General features: G+C 42.2%; 1 protein-coding gene across 1 annotated transcript; it reads right to left on the bottom strand.

The window, feature by feature from the left end:
* Nucleotides 1-217: 217 nt before the first annotated feature.
* On the bottom strand, nt 218-3,491 carry LOC126689631 (probable leucine-rich repeat receptor-like protein kinase At1g68400). Its single transcript, XM_050384863.1, has 2 exons — nt 1,983-3,491; nt 218-1,218 (listed from the first exon to the last, which is right to left on the bottom strand). Exons 1-2 carry the CDS (start codon nt 3,367-3,369, stop codon nt 542-544), a joined length of 2,064 nt encoding a protein of 687 aa, XP_050240820.1. The 5' UTR covers nt 3,370-3,491; the 3' UTR covers nt 218-541.
* Nucleotides 3,492-18,566: the final 15,075 nt, after the last annotated feature.

Raw genomic sequence — 18,566 nt, 5'->3', positions numbered from 1 at the left:
GCTTACACATGGTTTTAAAACCATTGGTTATTTTAATACCACATATCTCACATCTGACTAAAATAATAGATGTCCTTCAAAAAAAAAAAAAAGATGGAATGAGAGGAAATTAAGTGGAAGGGATCCTTTCCCCTGCTCATAATAATCCCTCAAACCTGTAACACATCAATTACAAATTATACATTAATCATCCACCAATTATGGCTGCTTTCCCATATAAAGATGGCTATCAAATCCTAATTCATTGTATATATATATTGTGTACCAATCATTCAAGAGTGTGGCTAAAAGCTAGTTACATCCCAGAAACATGCAGTGTCAGCATGCTAGAGATCATAACTAAAACAGAACTCTATATATATTGCAATCACTCGCAATTTCTTTAATTAGCAGAAAACCCAAATGATGAAAAAAAAAATTCCGATTTTCGTGAGACAAAACAAAACCAATTGCCATTTTTTTTTTTTTACACAGATGGTCCAAAGTCCAAACAAATACTAGTAGTTTATAACAAATATATAAACTCAGAAAGAAAGAAAAATCACTGACTCGCGCCGCACGTATCCTCGGACATGGAAGGTGACTCAGACAAGTAGTCCAATGTGTCGTGACCAGGTGAAACTTCGACCCCACGTATCTCATCAATCATCTTGACGACGTGGCTCATTTTGGGCCGTTGATCAGGGGAGGCAGCCGTACAAGACATGGCAATCTGCAACAACCCAACCATTTCCTCCTCAATATCCTTGTACCTCATCAACTCCAAATCGAAAACCTCAGCCGTCCATTCCTCTCTGACCACAGACTGGACCCACCTAGGAAGATCAACGACCCCACTATTGTACCCTCCTCCTCCGGGCCCACCACCATTGTCCACCACAGAGGGACACTTCCCTGTGAGCAATTCTAAAAGAAGAACCCCAAAAGAGTACACGTCGGATTTTTGAGTGAGTTTTCGACCGTCTGATGATTCTGGAGCACGGTAGCCGTTGGATCGTGGGCCCCCATTAGTGGGGGCAGCAAAGACCGAGAGTCCAAAGTCTGACACGTGTGCATTCCCCGATTTGTCTAGGAGGATGTTGGTGGATTTGATGTTACCGTGGGTGAGCTTAAGGGACCTGCATGAGTTGTGAATAAAGGTTAGTCCTCGAGCTGCTCCTGCTGCGATTTTCAGCCTCGTGGTCCAGTCTAGTGGGGTTCTTCCGGGTCCTCTGTTACCTGTCCCCATAAAAATATATAAATAAAAATAAACAACCACCCTTTAATTTCAATATAATTATGTACGAGGCACTACAAGAATATTTTACATGAGGCATAGGATAGGATTCTATAACTTTGCACTTTTTGGTCATATTTAATTTAAAAAATAGATAAAGGAGTACTGGCACTAGCAGGAAAAGAACAAAAAGAGAAAAGAGAGACAAAGTATATAGGGTCAGGGTCTGGGTCTGGGTCTGGGTCTGCGAGCAGTGCACAGTCTGTAATGAATAATAATAATAATAATAATAATAATGATACAGTAAAGTAAAGGAAACCCAATTCCCAAATCGCAAGTTAAAAATATATTCATTTTTCAATTCCTAAAGCGAGATGTGACTGAGAGTGGATCCCACCCCACTGCTTCTTCATGACCAAATTAAAAAGCAAGCAAAAAATCCCTACTACATACATTTATACGAGATCGTTGTTAGCTCTCATCAACAAGACAACAACCACCTCCAAGATTTTGCTCAAGCTTAATATCACATCAAATGGTCCAATTGCATCAGAGATCACGTTTTGGTAGCCCAGAAATTAAAAAAATTGCTGTAACATTTATGTTTGTAAAAGCACAACTCTTGAAAGTTGGAACCCAATAAACCCAAGTACTAATAAACAATCTAAACGCTAGCTAGCTCCACATTTTCATCTAATCTAATTAATTATAAAGAAAAAAACAGTAGGCTGAATTAGAAAAATAAATTAAGAACATATATACGTACCGTGAAGAAGCCAAAACAAGCTCCCATTGGGCATGTAATCATAGACCAACAATTTCTCCTCCCTTGCAAAATAGTAAGCTCTAAGACTAACCACATTTGGATGTCTCAACCTTCCCAACACCTCCATGTGCTGTTCAAACTCTCTCTTCCCTCCCACACTCGCGTCCTTGAGTCTCTTCACCGCTACCACATTCCCATCATCCAACACCGCCTTATAGGCTGTGCCAAACCCGCCTTTCCCCAACATCTCCGCCGAGGCTCGAAGCAAGTCCTCCAGCTCGAACCGCCTCACCCCTTCGAAGAACATCATGCGACCCTTCTCGAACCCGGACTGAGCCGCAGCCCCAGCAGGATATGGGCTCGACGAGTACACTATCTTCTCGCTCTCTATCAGCTTTGACGACTTCCCCTGCCCGTCACGCATTTTTGAAGCGTAGTTTCTCCAGAAATAGCAGTAGAGGATTAGAGACACGACAGCTAGGACCAATGCGTCGCCCACGATTATGGCTATCAATGCTACAGGGCTTATTTTCGAGGCTCCAGCGTGGCCAGTATTTTCTGATTTTGATGGCGATGTTGTTCTGGTTGAAGGAACTGAACTCGGTGACGATGATACTGTGGTTTTTGGGTTAGGACCTGGTATTAAAGGTGAGGCAATGGCTCCTTTTTCAGACCCAGGTCGGGTCGGATCACTAACGAGGCTTTTGCACTTTTGCTCAATGGGTGACCCACAGAGACCCAGGTTTTGAGCAAAAGCAGAAATGGGAAAACCTGATAAAGACTTGGGTATTTCACCGGAGAAGCGGTTACCGGAGACGTTGAAGTCCTGCAGATTCGGGAGGTTCAGACGGGAAATAGAACCGGAAAACCGGTTCTCCTCGAGCCGGAGCGTCAGGAGGTGGGTCAAACCGCTGACCGATACTGGAACCTCGCCGGAAAAATTATTGTACGACAGATCGAGACGGTACAGTCGGAAAAGAGTCGGCATTGACGGTGGGAACTCGCCGGAGAAGTCGTTGTGAGAGAGGAAGAGGAGCTTAAGAGCCGTGAGGTTGGAGAGGTCAGGAATGGGACCTGAGAGACGGTTTTGCTTGAGGCTGAGAACTCGGAGCTGAGTCAGAGCGGTGAGTGACTCGAACGAGCCCTGGAGATCGAGGTCTTCGAGGACGAGTCGCGAGACTCGGTCGTGGAGGCACGAGACGCCTGTCCAGGTACATGGGTTGGTGGTGGAGTTCCAAGTTGTAAGCTTGTTTGCTTTATCTGTAGAGGCTTTGAACGCCAAGAGAGGTTCCAAATCTGGGTTTTTCGAAGCTTGGGAGAAAAGGAAATGGAGGATGAGAAGAAAAAAAGTGAACGGTAGAAGAACATACAGACTTGGGTTCGCCATTGTTGTTTGCAAGTTTAGAGGGTGAGAGAGATATGAAGGGTTTGTATTGTGAGTCACAAGTTGGAGTCACACAGTGTGAGACTGTGAGCTTGTAATGGGAGGAAGAGAGGGTTTAAAGGGTAATTAATGGGAAATTGGAGGGTTTTAATGGTAATAACAATAATGGATTCTTTAATTTTTCACTGTGTGTTGGTGTGGTGATTTATAGAATGTGATTGATCGGGCAAAAGAACTGAAAAGCATGTAACGTGTATTGCATGTTTACTGCGAGGTGATTTTCTTTTAAATGACTATAAAATGTGAGTTGGATATTTGTTGTTTCTCAAAAAATAAAAATTGAAATGTGGTTTGGGTCTTTGTTGTTAATTTATTATTACTGATTAATTTAATAATAATAAATATTCAAAAACGACCAACATTGAGGGAAATGGGAAGGTGACTTGGCAATAGAGACAGAGCGCTCCACCATCATTTCAAAGGCCTGATTTTGTCTCATAATCAGATTAGCTTGGTCCGTACTTTTACGATCTTTCGCTTTAATAAATGAGCCCAGTTCTTCTTTTTAACCAGACAAAACCATTATTTACTTCCAATTAAGCCTTTGACTGAGTTATATGATTCATGATATTAATTTGATATAAAAATTGTGGGACTGACCGTTTTTTTCCAAAGGATTTGACAGGAAGGATGGGAAGGGCTTTTGGTAATTTATGGCCCATTTTGAATTGAGAGAAGAGAAAGGGAGAATATAGTAAATTTAATCTAAGATTAGCCTATTTTGAGCTAATTTTACTCAACTATACTCTCATCTATTCTCCTTCTTTCCTCCCTCCCCTCCACTCCCCCTTCTTTCTCCCCTCCAATGTATCAGTTGGTTTTAGAATAATTCTAAAACGCTCACAATTCTTATACCCTAACTAAACGGTAAAAGCCCTTCTTTATGTCTTTCACTGAAAAATTCAAATAAGGTTGTCTGCAATAAACATTACTCAGAGAAGGGAGGTGTTGATATTTTGCAAAAATTACCAAAGCAACTTCAAATGGAAAGATTTCCTTTAATTTTTTTTTTCTTCTTGAATACTCGGTTTAAGAAATACTCTTTATGCAGTTTAGAGTTTCTAAAGAAAAAAAAAAAAAACACAGAAAAAGTAATGAGAGAGAGAGAGAGAGAGAGAGAGAGAGAGAGAGAGAGAGAGTAAGGAGTAGGTTCCTTCTTTGGACAGAGCTTAAGCCCAATAGTCTGAGAGGATCCTGGGCCTCCAAAGGATAGTGTAAATAGTTGGTGGACTGGGCTTGGTTCACCGTGACTTTGTTAGGCCGTTTACGAGCCAATCTGTGCACAAGACATGGGCTCCACAACACAAATACACACACACACACACACACACACACACACACACACACACACACACATTTATTGGTTTAAACAAATAACTAAGGAATAGCAAAGGAACTAAAGGGAGTGCAAATAAAAGAACGTTAGGGATTCTCAAAATAGAGTAAGATTATATTTTCATTATATCAAGTATTTGAATACATTAAGTCCTACTTCGCTAGGATATGCCACAAGGTTCAATAAAGTTCAAAATCACAGACTTAGATAGCTCTCTTTGGGCTTCCAAGACTTGTGAGGTTTGAATCCCTTTGAATCCAAGTATATCCTCCAATATTTCAGTAGGATCCCTCATAGTATCTCCCTCTTTTACTGTATTTCCAGCTTACAACTCTCTTTTGTATCTTTTCTAGTATATTAGGTGCTTCTTTTCTGAATGCCCATTGGTTGGAGCTCTAGCCCCTTTTATAGTGCCGCTTCTAGGGTTTTTTTTCCATGCCTTTATGCTTTGGGTACCAGAACCAATGTCATGTTTGCAACATTGGTGGCTAGTCTTTTCCTCTTTCTCTCATTGTTTCCTCTTTTGAGGTTTGGCAACTTAAAAGTCCCCAGCTAACCTTCCTCTTATGGGAGATCCTATTTGAGTAATCCTAGATGCTCTTCCCAAGTCAAGACTTCTCATCCTTTTCCCAAGGTCTTTAAAAAAATCTCAGAGCTTTGGCTGCTTCACACTTTGTCTCTTTCCTCTAAATGGGCAGATTCTTTATTTTTTATGATGGAAGGCAGGAAGGCTCCCAGCCACCTTCCTTCTTAGTTCCCCCTTTCTATTTCACTCAAGGTACTAGGCTCCTTCATCATGTATTGACTCCTAAGCCACCCTCTCTTCCCAAAGCTTTCTTTTGAATTATGGGCGGCTGATGGGACATGACCTCCTTCATTCCTTATGCCCTTGGGCATGCCACTTGTTAGGACATATGTGAATCAATGTTAGGAATATATGTCAATATAGAATTGGCTAATCCTTTGACAAAACGCACTTTACTTGTAATTGGGTAGATCTAGGATGTGTTTGATACTTCAAGGAACAAGGTTTCAAGTTCAAGTGTTAAAGCCATGAAAGTTTGTCCAAGAAATAAGTGGAGAAGTGCTAGATTTTAAAGCTCAACAGCTAGTATCTATCGAGGTTTAAAAAGCTGTTTTAGTCTGATGCTCGACAGCTTCTCAATAGATAGGTTATCTATCAAGGTTTATGAAAATCTGTTTTTTAGAGATAATTTCACTCCAATGCGTGAATAAATATTTGGGATTTCTTTTCTCATAACCTAAACATATATAAGGATTATTTTAAGGGCCGTCACATCTGATGCAACTCAATGCAAAAGTTTTTTACAAGTATATTGTGAATCGGAGACATGTGCCCTAGCTCATCTTTCTCTTCAAGAAGCTATTGTGTTTGTACACCGTAGGGTTTTGTAACTAAGGAGTTTCGTGATCTTCATCGTGTGATGAACTGAAGAACTTTGTAGCCAACATCTTTCTTAAGTTGGTGAGTAATCTACGTACTGGGATCCGCACATCGAATTGGTTAGTTACGTACTGGGAGCCGTGTATAAAAAAGAGAGATTGTCATTACAAAACAAGTCTAATTGGGTATTGGGGTAAGGGTTCAACTATAAGTTGGTATAAGGTACTTGGATTCCTTTACTAGTAACTGCTTGGTGTAATAATAGTGAATTCTCGAGAGTGGTGACTTTAAAATTACCCGGTGGGGTTTTTGTCGTATAGGTTTTCCCCATTCATAAACAAATCACTGTGTCAATTATTTTCCGCTACATTTTAACTTAGTTAGTGATTTGTTTGTGCTACCATACTTATTGCATAAAAATTGAATTAATTAATTAACTTGGCTAATTAATTGGTTAATTCATCACAATGGGTCAATACATTCTTGGCCTATCACCACCCTGAGCTGTCCAAATCCCAGCTGGTTTTCCACTGCATTTCCTGAGGATCCCCCTCTGACTCTGGTGGATCCTCTGCAACCTGACCTAGCTCCTACCTACCTCCCTTTTGGGCTTCCTTGGGCATCATCTCTTGCTTAAGTCCATGACCCATGCTTCCTTTTATGCCTTTTCTTTCTTCCTAAGGCCTAGTATTTTATTCTTTTCTCTCTATGGGCCGGATTCCTTTCTTCTTTATCTTTTTGAGGGCCAAGCCTTTCTTCTTCATGGGCTGGGCCCCTCTTGCTTTTAAGGGCCTAATTCCTTATTGCAATTTTGAACCTCAACATTTAGCCTCCTGTGCTTGTGGGTTACCTATAACCCATGAGTGAGAAAACTAATACTTTTTTCTTCTTTCTGGGATCCCCTCACTTTTTACTTTCGCATAACTCCTCCATATTTTTAAGAGGATGTGGCAGAAGTTTTCTTTTTGAAAGACGAGTGTTCCCCTCCCCCCCCCCCCCCCCTTTTCCTTTTCCTTTTCCTTTTCCTTTTCCTTTTCCCTCATAACTAACAACCAACCACCCTTAAAATTAAATTTTGCCAACTGGCCCATTTTCCTATGGTTCATCCTTTTCCTCTTTTCTCTCACGCCATTATTGCTGCTGTCACTTCTTCCTCTTATCTTCAGCTTTTCTTTCCCTTGGGTCACATCTTCTCAAAATCTCTCTTCTTCTTCTTCCTCTTTTTTTTTTTTTTTTTTGGTCTGCATTTTCTTCTTCCTTCTTCCTTTATTTGATCAAGAAAAAGGAAACACATCCATGGCTTCATCTTCTACTCGAAAACGGAAGGAGCGTTCACCCATCCCTTCTGAGGGTGAAGGCTCCTCAGCTGGTTCAGGGTAGGAGGAGATCCTGGATTGGCCAGCTTTCCCTCTTCGAGATCCTTGGTATACCTCCAGTCTATTCTTCCCTCAAGTTGCTCATGGTGCTAATCCTCCTTCTCCTTACACTTAGGTCTTCTTTGGTAAGCCTGGGTTTACCAATTCTGTGCAAGTCCCAAATTCGAAAGAGATATTGGATCTTCAAAGCAAATAGGGATCTCGTGAAGAAATTCCTATCTTCCATGATTTTGTTGCAGGGAAGTAAACACATGACTTTTCTATTTCAAGCTTGATTCAAGTTTCGTTTGATGTGCTATCTAAAGGATGATATAAGCCATCCCTAGAGAGGTTTGAGAGAGAGAGAAACTCAGGCAACCCTGTGTGCGCATAATCAAGCTTACGTGCACAAGCAAGATTATGCGCACGTAGATTTCTGCCCAAAAACCCTAGAAACACAACAAATATAACAAAACTTAAAAACAAGAATTCTAACAACCTAACATGCTTTTAAAACATACAAAAACATAAACCTAGGCTAGATAAACATATTGAAACATACTACATCAAAGAAACTAAGGCAAACAGGAAGATTAAAGTATAAAAAAAAAATTAAAAAAAAAAGCTCTTCAAGCTTTATTTTTTACCATTCCTCTTAGTCAAATCTATTCACAATTCAATAAAAAGGTGATTAGTAATCTTAAACTCAAAGATCAAGGCCAGAAAAGGCCCTAATCAAAAGAAAATTGACTTGAAGATGTTTTGTGAAAAACTCTCTCTCTAATTCACTATTTCTAGTGAATCTTAGTGCTTTCCTGTGGGATTTCTATGTGTTTTGAAAATATACCATATAAGGCTACTTATAGTGTGAAAATAGGGGTTTGGAATGACTCCCAGATGATATGAGATTCACTCCAAACCTTAGCATAAATGTAGAAAACTTGCCTTATTTATGTTTCTAGAAGTTGCTATGTGTAAGAGTGCCTTTTTCGGGATACTCAGGCCCAAGGATCCCGGGTCTGAGTGAAAAGGAAGGATTTGGTGGACCGGGCCTTGACTCACCGCAGCTAACGAGCTGTTTAAGAATCAAGTGAATGCAGAGAATACTTCTGACAATATACAGAAAAATGACAAACAAGGATATCGAAGAGTGCCAAAAATTAACAACGTAAGTTCAGAAGGAAAGATAAAACAGGATTAGCAAGACAATAAAAAAAAAAGTGTTGTGGGGATCCTGGGAATTATGAAACAGTATTTCATTAATACATTATCTGTTTGATTACAGAAAGCTCACTAGGACGTGATACAAGGTCCAATCAAGCTCAAAAATTGCAGTCTTGAATGGCTATTTCAGCCTTCAAAACTTGCAAAGTTTGATTCTCGTTGAATCCGAGTATGTACAATAGTAGCCTTTACAGGATATCGGGAAGCAGTATTTGTTCTTCCCTTAGTATTTTCTTTCTGCACAGATTTTTCTGATAGTTTTTCCTAGAGAATTTCTTCTTTCTTGCGTTTCTTTCTTTTTTTCTCGCTGCCTTCTTCACAACCCATCCCCTCCTTTTATAATGGAGTTTTCTGGGCGTCCCGGGGAACCGTTGGTTCCCCTGTTTTGTTCTTTTGCAAACAGAGCGTGTTCTGTCCCCATCGTCTCGGTAAGTCCCTTTTCCGTTTTCTCTCATTCTTTCCTTCTCTTGGTTCTGATTCCTTCGAAAGCTTCTGGTTGGCCATCCTTTTTGGGACGTGCTGAGGTATGCCCTTCTCGGCATCCCCATTTCTGGCGCCTTCCTCTTTTTCCTTTCTTTCCTTTTTGGGTGGAATCCTGTTCTGCCATTTTTGAAAGTCATTTGTTACCATTCTTCTTCCCTGTCCTGGTTCCCCGAGGTCCTTTTCTGTGCCATTGAGAGGTCGCTCGTGTCTTTTGCTTTTATTTCTTGTTTTTCTTCTTCTGTCTTCTTTCTATCGATCTGTCCCAGTCTTCCTTTTTATTTGTGCTTGAAGGGATCTGCGCTTAGTGAGGATCCTTGCTTCTTTATACTTTGCCATGGTTTCTTTTTTGGATGCTTCTTTCTTTTCTGGGCTTCAGGATCCTCTGGGCCTTCCTTTTATTCCCCCATGAGTCATCCGTATCTATTGTTTTGGGCTTAGCCTGAATTTTTCCTTTTGGGCTTGACTTGTTCTTCTGTTTTGGGCTTATTTTATTATGACCCTTTCTTTTTAGACCTCAACATTTAGCCCCCCGAGCTCGTGGGTTGCCTGAAACCCACGCGTGAGTGATTTAGGTTTCCTAAGATTTTCGTGGTATCCCCCTTTTTTTCAACTTCTACTGGGTTCCCTTCCTTTTTACTTGGGATCCCAGCCCTTTTAGTCACCTCCTTTTTGCGTGTTGCATTCCCTTATAATTATTACTTTTTGCAGCTTCCTCTTTATACGGGACGTGGCAGTTGGGTATTTGAGGTAAAACTCCTCTACCCACTTTTCTCGTTTCCCGTTATTTCTCATTAATAACTGCTGATTAATCCCTACTTCAAATTAAATTTCTTGGCAACTGGCGCGTCTTTCCATAAACTGTTTTCCCCAACTGCTATTTGCGCCTTTACTGTAGCCGTTTCATCTTATCACTTTGCTTCTCTGAGTTTTTCACTCTTTGTGTTTCTCTTTCTTTTTCTCTTCTTCTCTGTTACTCTGGTCTTCCTCCCTTTCGCACTTTCAATCTCTTTTCTTCTTATAGTGCGTGTTGTTTCCATGGCTTCTTCTTCTTCTCTAAAGAGGAGAGAGCGTACTCCCAGTCCTTCTGAGGGTGAAGGTTGTTGAGGTCTAAAAATCACAGTAAAATAAGCCCAAGAAAGAATAAGCTGAGCCCAAGAAAGAGTGAGTTAAGCCCAGAAAAAAAAAAAAAAAAAACTCAGACCAAGTCCAAAGGGATTATACGAAAGGCCCTGAGGATCCCGAAGCCCAGAAAAGGAAAAGCAACCAAAGAAAAAAAGAGAGAGAACATCACAGCAAAGTATAAAACGCAAGGATCCTCAGGCACCATCAATAAGCGCAAAGAAAAAGAAGACCAGGACAGATCGATAGAAAGAAGACAGAAAAAGAAAACAAGAAAAACAAAAGAACGCAAGCGACCCTTCATGGCACAGACAGAAAAGGCGTCCGGGAACCAAGACAAGGAAGAAGAATGATAACAAAACAATTTCAAAAGAGCAGAACAGGATTCCGCCCAAATAGGAAAGAAACAGAAAGGTAAAAGACGCCAGAAGTGAGGATGCCGAGAAGGGCATACCTCAGCACATCCCAAAGAGGATGGCCAACCAGAAGCTTTCGAAGGAATCAGAACCAAGGGAAGGAAAGAATGAGAGAAAACGGAAAAGGGGACTTACCGAGATCATGAGGACAGAACATACTCTGTTTGCAAAAGACCAAAACAGGGGAACCAACGGTTCCCCAAGACGCCCAGAAAAACTCCACTATAAAAGGAGAGGATGGGTTGTGAAGAAGGCAGCGAGAAAAAAAGAAAGGAACAATAGAAAGAAGAGATTCCCTAGAAAAAATTATCAGAAAGTCCAGGCAGAAAGAGAATACTAAGGGAAAACAAATATTGCTTCCCGATATCCTGAAAAAGCAACTATGGCACATACTCGGATCCAACGAGAATCAAACTTCGCAAGTTTTGAAGGCTGAAATAGCCATTCAAGGCTGCAATTTTTGAGCTCGATTGGACCTTGTATCACGTCCTAGTAAGCTTGTTGTAATCAAACAGATAATGCTTTAATGAAATACTGTTTCATAATTCCCAGGATCCCCACAGTACTTTTTTTTATCGTCTTGCTAATCCTGCTTTTCTTTTCTTTTTGAGCTTACGTTGTTAATTTCTGGCACTCCTCGATATCCTTGTTTGTCATCTTTTTTGTCAGGAGTATTTCTCTGCATCCACTTGATTCTTAAACAGCCATTTAGCTGCGGTGAGTCAAGGCCCAGTCCACCAAATCCTTTCTTTTTTCATTCAAGCTCGGGATCTTTGGGCCTGAGTATCCCGAAAAAAGACACTCTCACAAAGGTTCTTCTGGTTCTGCTCCGAGTGATTCTCGCGAGGTCACTGAACGTCCGGCCTTCCCTTTACGGGATCCTTGGTATTCTCTCAATTTATTTTTTCCTCATATCTCATGGTAAGGCTCCTCCATCCCCTCACGTTTGGATGTTTTCTGGCCAAGCGGGTTTCGCTGGTTCCGCCCAGGTTCCTGACCCTAGAGAGATTTTCGATCTCTAGATCAGACAAGGAATCCGAGAGGCGGTTCCTATTTTCTTTGATTTTGTTCTGGGAAAGATTCAGGGTTGGCCCATATGGGTAGACAAAGAACTGTCTGATGCTGAGTTTGTGGGTCGTTTGAAGCGCGCCGGTATCCTAAAGGCAGTGGCTATTTCCAGAAACCTTGAGGGTTTCAGAGACGCCAAAGGGCTCAGGCATCTGGTACGTCGTTGGTGTCCTTCCCTTCATACTTTTTTCTTTTCTACCGGTGAATTGACGATCACCTTGGAGGATGTGGTTACTAACTTCCTCCTCCCAGTGTTTGGTGAAGAGAATCCCTTTGATATTAACCTTTCTGGTGAGGATCTCGTGGTAGAAGAAAAATTATTTGGTCATTTTGGTGGTCGCTCCGCCTCTTCTGGTGGTAAGCCGGCTAGGATGGGGAGATGGGTGATGACCCTCTCTCGTGAAAAAGATAAGGAAGTGAGGTGGGCCGGTTTCCTGGCTTTTTGGCTTAGTAAGTTTTTGTTTAGTGAGTTCCCTGGGTACGGAGTTAAGTCTTCGTTTTTTCCGTTGGCAATCAAGTTGGCTCGAGGTACCCAGTATCCTTTTGCCCCTCTGTTTTTGGGTCATGTTTATTCTCAACTGGACCAGCTTCATGGAGATGAGGCTGAGGGTGATTCTTGTTATGTGATCACTTCATCTCTTCACTGTGCTATTCTTCAGATTTTCATGTGGGACCGTTCTGCAGCTACTTTGGCTAAGTGCAGGAATTTGAAATTTGTGAAGGACAAGTTCCAAGGATCCCCCGACATAGTGAAGGGTCTTTGTGGCAATTCTACCGATGCCTTTCCCATTATTTTTCATTGGATTAGCTTGAAAGGTGGTGGCCTCAATCTTGTGGAGTTGTTTGACCAAGCAGTGAGCTTATATTGGAGATCCCCTCGTGAGTTTGGTCCTGGCTTTGCATGTGATTCTGTGTTGTCTTCTTTTTTATCTTCTACAGGTAATACCTTTGACTTGCGCCGTGGTGATGAGGGCAGTCTGGCTTATCTTGCCTGCATTAGCCCCTCCTGGCTTCCTGTGCCTTCTTCAAGTGGCCCAAAATATACTCATTATTCAGCACACCGGGTGCTCCGACAATTTGGTTTTGATCAGGACATTCCGCCAGTTTTTAAGGATGTGGTGCCATCCCTTCCTTCCTTGGATCCTTTCTTGAGGCTGCAGGCCTTTTCTTATTGGTCACAGAGGAGCCCCCAATTTGCAGTGCCTAACTCCCAGAGAGGAGTCTTTGCTTCTAGTGGCTATACCAGTTATTGGAGAAGAGTACAAAAATATTTTGTTGATTATGTTGGCACTGGTACAGTTCGGGAAGTCCCGAATTCTAGCATTGTTTTTGCTCCGACAGCCAATAGACGTTTATCCCTTCCTACTGCTGGGATTGTTTCTGCTGCTGCAAGTAGCAAGACTGGGTTTGCAGAGTGGCATGCCTCCAGGGGAGGTTGGGTGGCTTATGGACAGGATTTTCCTGAGACCTGGCTGGGTGATAGTCTCATCATTGGTGCTTCCTCTGGGGTGCCCATCAAAAAGGGTGTAACAGAGACAATAAGTGCTGCCACTGCTCCGAGTAAAGGTAAGGATGTCAAGTCGAAGAAAATGAAAGCTGCTGATGTTGGCGAAAGTACAGGGGGTGTGGAGATAGGTTCTGAGGCGAAAAGAAGGAAAACGGGGAAATCTCAAGCACACTTGGCATCTCAGGAAGGCAAGGATGTCAGGGAACCTTTGGTTTCAAGGACCCGGAAGAAGACCAAGGTAGAGTCTTCTTTTCCTCAGGTTCCTGTGACTGCTTCAGTCCATGGTTCTTTAGGATCCTCTGGTTTGGTATCCCAGCCTCCTTTAGGACCCTCTGGGCGTACTCGTAGTAAGCAAAAGACTTCCAAAGAATCTGTAGAGAGAGAGAGAAGGGCAAGACTTCTTTCCTTCTTCTCTCTTTTTTTTTTTTACTTGTTCACCTTGTTGCACTTATTTCTATTTTGCTGACGAGTGGTGATTTCCTTTGCAGTCCAAGCGCAAGTCTGATCACAAGAAGGGTAAGAGCCAATCTTCTGGAGACGACGTGGTACATGTGTTCCCCCCTTTCTTTTGTTCTTTCCCTTTTGTTCTGACATTGTGTTGTTAGCATTTCCTGCTGTTGTGTTTTTCTCTTTTTATTTTTTTTTCACTTGGCACTGCCTTCTCCGCTACTTCTTCCTTTAGGTGGAGGTATCCCCTCCTATGACTGACAAGGCTCTGGGGGAGGAAACTATCACAGCTCTTTCTGTTGTTTTTCCTGTTATGGGGGAGGAGCCCCCTACTGATGATCCAGCTGAGGAAACCGGGCAACCGATGCAAGGTTCCCAGGATTCTCAGGATCCCAAAGCTTCTAGGATCCCGTCATCTCAAAGTCCCCATCTTGAACGCACTCCTAGTCCTATCAGGACTGTGTTTCCTTAATCCTTGTCAGATAAAGGTGCTTTGGGAGACACTCCTTTATCCAAACAAACAGGTAAACCTTGTTTCCTTGAAATAGCGTTATATTTTTTACTTTCTTTTCCAGTTTTTCTTAAGTTCCTCCTTTTCCTTTTCCTTTTAGGTCAAACCAGTGAGAAATCCACTCCCAGTGTTGCCTCTTCTTTAGAATCAGAGAACTCAGAAGGTGAGTGCAAGCTGCTCCCATCGTGTTTCCTTTTTCTTCCCCCCTTTTTTTTTTCTTTTATATGGCGAAGCCCCCTGCATCTATCCCTTCCTTTAGCCACTTTGCCATTGGTTCTTCACCTTTTCTTCAACTTGCTTTATGTTCCTTCCCAGAATCTTCGGGGAAGTCAGGAGATCAGGAAGAAGAGGCTCTGCCCCAAGAAACTGAAACCGGTTTGTTCTTCTTTTTCTCCTTTTTTTTTAAAAAAAAAGACTAAATCTGTTCTTCCTTTTCTTTTCTTCTTTTTTTTTCGAATATTGATACAGGCTTTGCAGGTTCTGAGCCTGTTATCCCTGAAGGAATTGTGAGACCTGTTCAAGTTGCTGACCTTCATCCACAGCAAAAGGCTGCAAGTCCTCCTGTCTCTGCAAGTGATGACACGACGATGGGGGATGCCTCGAAGATGGCTGCCTCAGATCTTGATTCAAGGCTTTCCTCTTTCCTGGCTCGCTTTGATCTCTTGGAATTCAACAGTCTTCCTGCCAGCCACTTCCATGTTTTTGGGTCTTCTTATGGCAGCTTCCTGCGCTTCTCTATTCCTGTGGAAGGCCTGCCGTTGCTAGAGAGCCTGCTCAAGAGTCACGGGGATTTTACCGGCGGCTTCAGGGGAGGCGTTTTTCTAGGCAATATTTTGATGGAGTTGCTGTGTGCTGTGCTGATCTCCCTAAGGAATTCCTCTGTAGATTCTTTGTCTGAAGAAAAGCTTCTGGAGTGGAGAAGGGTGGTGCAGGACCTTCTAAAGGCCAAGTTCAATTTGTCTTTTCTGCTGGATCACTTGCGTCTGCTGGCTCATATGTTGTTTCAAAGGCAATCATTCAAGAGTATAGACACTGAGATAGCTGCTGCTGAGGAAGCTTTGGCTCATGCTCACAAGGTTTTACAAGACTTGAAAGTCAAGCGGCAAAGGATCCTTTCTACTTTGGCTGTGCCTGTTATTTCTCCGGATGCCTCCTTGTTGGCCGGCCTCATTCCTTAGCCTTTTTTTTTTTTATTTTTTTTTTAATTTTTTTTTTATAGATTTACATGAACAATTTGGGGTTGTATAAGTTTTTTTTTTTGAACATTGCTCTGCTCTTTGCTTTCTCCTCTGTGTTTCAAAACTGCTTCTTATTTCTTAGTATGTGAATCTGCCTTTTTCCTTGGATATATATATTGCCTTTACTTTCTTGTGACTCTTTTCTTTCCTGAGTCCTGGACCATGGTTTCCACAAGCTTCACTGTGAGTTTTGGTCCAGGTACCTGGTAATTTATTGTGCAAGTACTGAACTGGGTACACTGGTATCCTTCTCTATGTATATATTTTTTTTGAGATACGGTCCCAGTTCATGAACTTTGACAGGTTCCCCTTTTGCCAAGTGCTAGGCTAGGTATCCTAGATATTTTACTTTTATTCTGTGATCCTAGACCTATGCACTTGGGACTGTTTGTGGGATATCTGAAATTATTTGTGAGGTGGATCCTGGGCCATATGTAAAAGGGTATTACATACTCTCCCCCTTTTTTTTTTTACTCAGGTATCCTTCCTTAAATTTATTCAAATTTGGTCTTTGCGGTATTTAAAGAAAAACTTAAATGTTGAAGAAACAGGAAATTCATTAAAACATGGTCATTTTTAAGGAACAAAGAAAAAGTCTTTTGGTGCAGTATTGACCACAAAGTGTCAATCTATCACATGTTCCTGAACAAAACTATCTTAGACAAGAATTCATGATAAAGGCTGAAAAATAAAAAGACAAAATAAAAAGAACTTAGCAGATAGTGAAGCTAGTGAAAGGACCCTGAGGTACCGGGATCCCCTTGTCCTTATGCATAGTATTGCTTCAGCCATTTCCCGTTTATGGGCTCTGTCAGGACTGTTCCATCTTCTTTGGCAAGGTAATAATACCCACTTTCATGAGCTGCATTGATGATGTAGGGTCCTTCCCATTTTTGGGTGAACTTGGAAGGCCCTGGCAGGTTCCTCCTCACGTGCTCCGCCATCCTTAGCACTAATTGCCCCTTAGTGAACACTCTTGGGCGTACTGCTTGTGCATATGCTCTGGTCATTCTTTACTGATATCTCTGGCTCCTTTTCTTGGCCAGCTCTCTTTCTTCTTCTACTTCTTCCAGATCTACTAGCCTCTTTTCATTGCTTGCGTCCTCACTTTCTCCCTGATTTTCCTCTAGAACTACCCTTGGTGTAGGGATGACTAACTCCACAGGGCTGATGGCTTCTGTTCCATAAACCAGGGAGAATGGGGAGAATCCTGTGGCTGTCTTTACAGAGCTTCTACATGCCCAAAGCACATCTGCCAGATGGTCACTCCATTTTCCTCCATACTCATGCTTCATTTTCTTAAGGATTGTTAATATCACCCTATTAGTAGCTTTAGCTTGGCCGTTTCCTTGTGGGTAGTATGGGGTAGATCTTCCATGCTTGATGTGGTATGCTTCAGTTAATCCCTTCATATCTTTGTTTATGAATGGGGTTCCATTGTCGCTGATCAATCTTCTGAGGATCCCGAACCTTGTAATGATGTGGTCTCGAATGAAATTTGCTACAGCTGCTCCAGTAGCTTTTTTCATAGGGATGGCCTCTACCCATTTTGTAAAGTACTCCGTGGCTGCCAGGATCCATATATAACCATTGGATGGAGGATTTATGGGCCCTATGAGATCGAGCCCCTAAGTATGAAAAGGTCATGGCATCGTCATATCCTGTAGGACATTTGGGTGAGTGTGAATTGCATCTCCTAGGACTTGGCAAGCATGACATGTTTTGACCAGCTCCTCAGAGTCTCTTTTCATCGTTGGCCAGTAATATCCCAACAACAGTAACTGCTTGTACAGCCTTCTCTTTCCTTGGTGACTTCCGCAATCTCCAGAGTGCACCTCTCTGACTAATTCTCTAGCTTCCTTTGGTCCCAGGCACCTGAAGGGATCCCCATGGTATCCCTTTTTGAATAAAATGTCGTTCTGCAAGAAATACTTGCACGCTAGTTTTTTGAGCTTGTGGGCCAGTTTCCTATCGGTTGGCAGGATCCCCCGAGCCAGGTATTCTATGAAAGGAACCCGCCAATCTTCTGCAATAAACACCGCGTAGCTTTCTTCTTTATCGATTGCCAAACGACATTCCTGGCATTTCCCCTGTATGATTGCTGCTTCCTTGTCCATATCTAGCCAGTAATACCCCATGCGTTGCATCCTTCTGTATAGGCTGACTTTTTCTGCAACTCCACATGCTTAGGCGTGTAATTCTTCTAGTTTCGACTTTCCTTCCTTCTCGGTGATACATCTGGACAGTATTCCTCCTGGCAGTCTTCTATACAATTCTCCTTCTATCTGAGTGTAATCCATTAGTTCTTTGATGTTCCCTCTAGGGCTCGCCACTTTCATCCTTTCTTTGACTTCGTCCCTCCAGTCCCACTGTTTGGATTCCCCGGGGTACATCCCTTGGAGGATCCTTACAATAGACTATTCCTGCCTTCCTATTTTTATCAGCGTATCCCTCCCATTAAATGGTATTTGGGATCCCAGGGTGGCGAGAGCATCTGCAAACCTGTTTTCACTTCTTTGAGTGTATTCTATGCTGAAGGTTTGAAATTCCATCTCCAGCCTTTGTGCCCAAGTCCTGTAGGCTGCTAAGCTTTGTTCCCGTAATGCAAAGTCACCTTTCACTTAGGAGACTACAAGATTAGAATCTCCCAGCACTCTCATATGTTTCACTCCTATGCTGAGTGCTATAGTCAACCCAGTTAAGTATGCCTCATACTCAGCTGCATTATTAGAGCATGAGAAACCAAGCTTGAAAGACAGGGGCATGATATCCCCATTTTCACAGCTTAGTACAATTCCTACCCCATTTGAAGTTGTTGTAGCTGACCCGTCAAACCTCATGGTCCATTTCTTCCCTGGGATCTCCATCACTGCTACCTCACCAGGGATTTCTTCGCTCAACGGGCCTTCTTCCTTCCCTTGGAATTGAGCTAGCAAATCTGCTATGGCCTGGCTCTTGATAGCCTTGGGAGTTCTCATACCTATATCATATTGTGAAAGCAACACTAGCCATTGTGCTATCCTTCCCGTGA

Source organism: Quercus robur, chromosome 1, assembly GCF_932294415.1.
Source record: "Quercus robur chromosome 1, dhQueRobu3.1, whole genome shotgun sequence".
NCBI classification, from domain to species: domain Eukaryota; kingdom Viridiplantae; phylum Streptophyta; class Magnoliopsida; order Fagales; family Fagaceae; genus Quercus; species Quercus robur.
Note: the sequence above shows the minus strand (reverse complement) of the source record. Positions and strands in the feature narration are given on the sequence as shown.

Excerpts from the sequence above, each read along its gene's own strand:
- LOC126689631 (XM_050384863.1), bottom strand. The coding sequence starts at position 3,369 with ATGGCGAACCCAAGTCTGTATGTTCTTCTACCGTTCACTTTTTTTCTT. Across the intron at positions 1,219-1,982 it reads CTTGTTTTGGCTTCTTCACG|GTAACAGAGGACCCGGAAGA; the intron begins GTACGTATATAT and ends TTATGGGGACAG.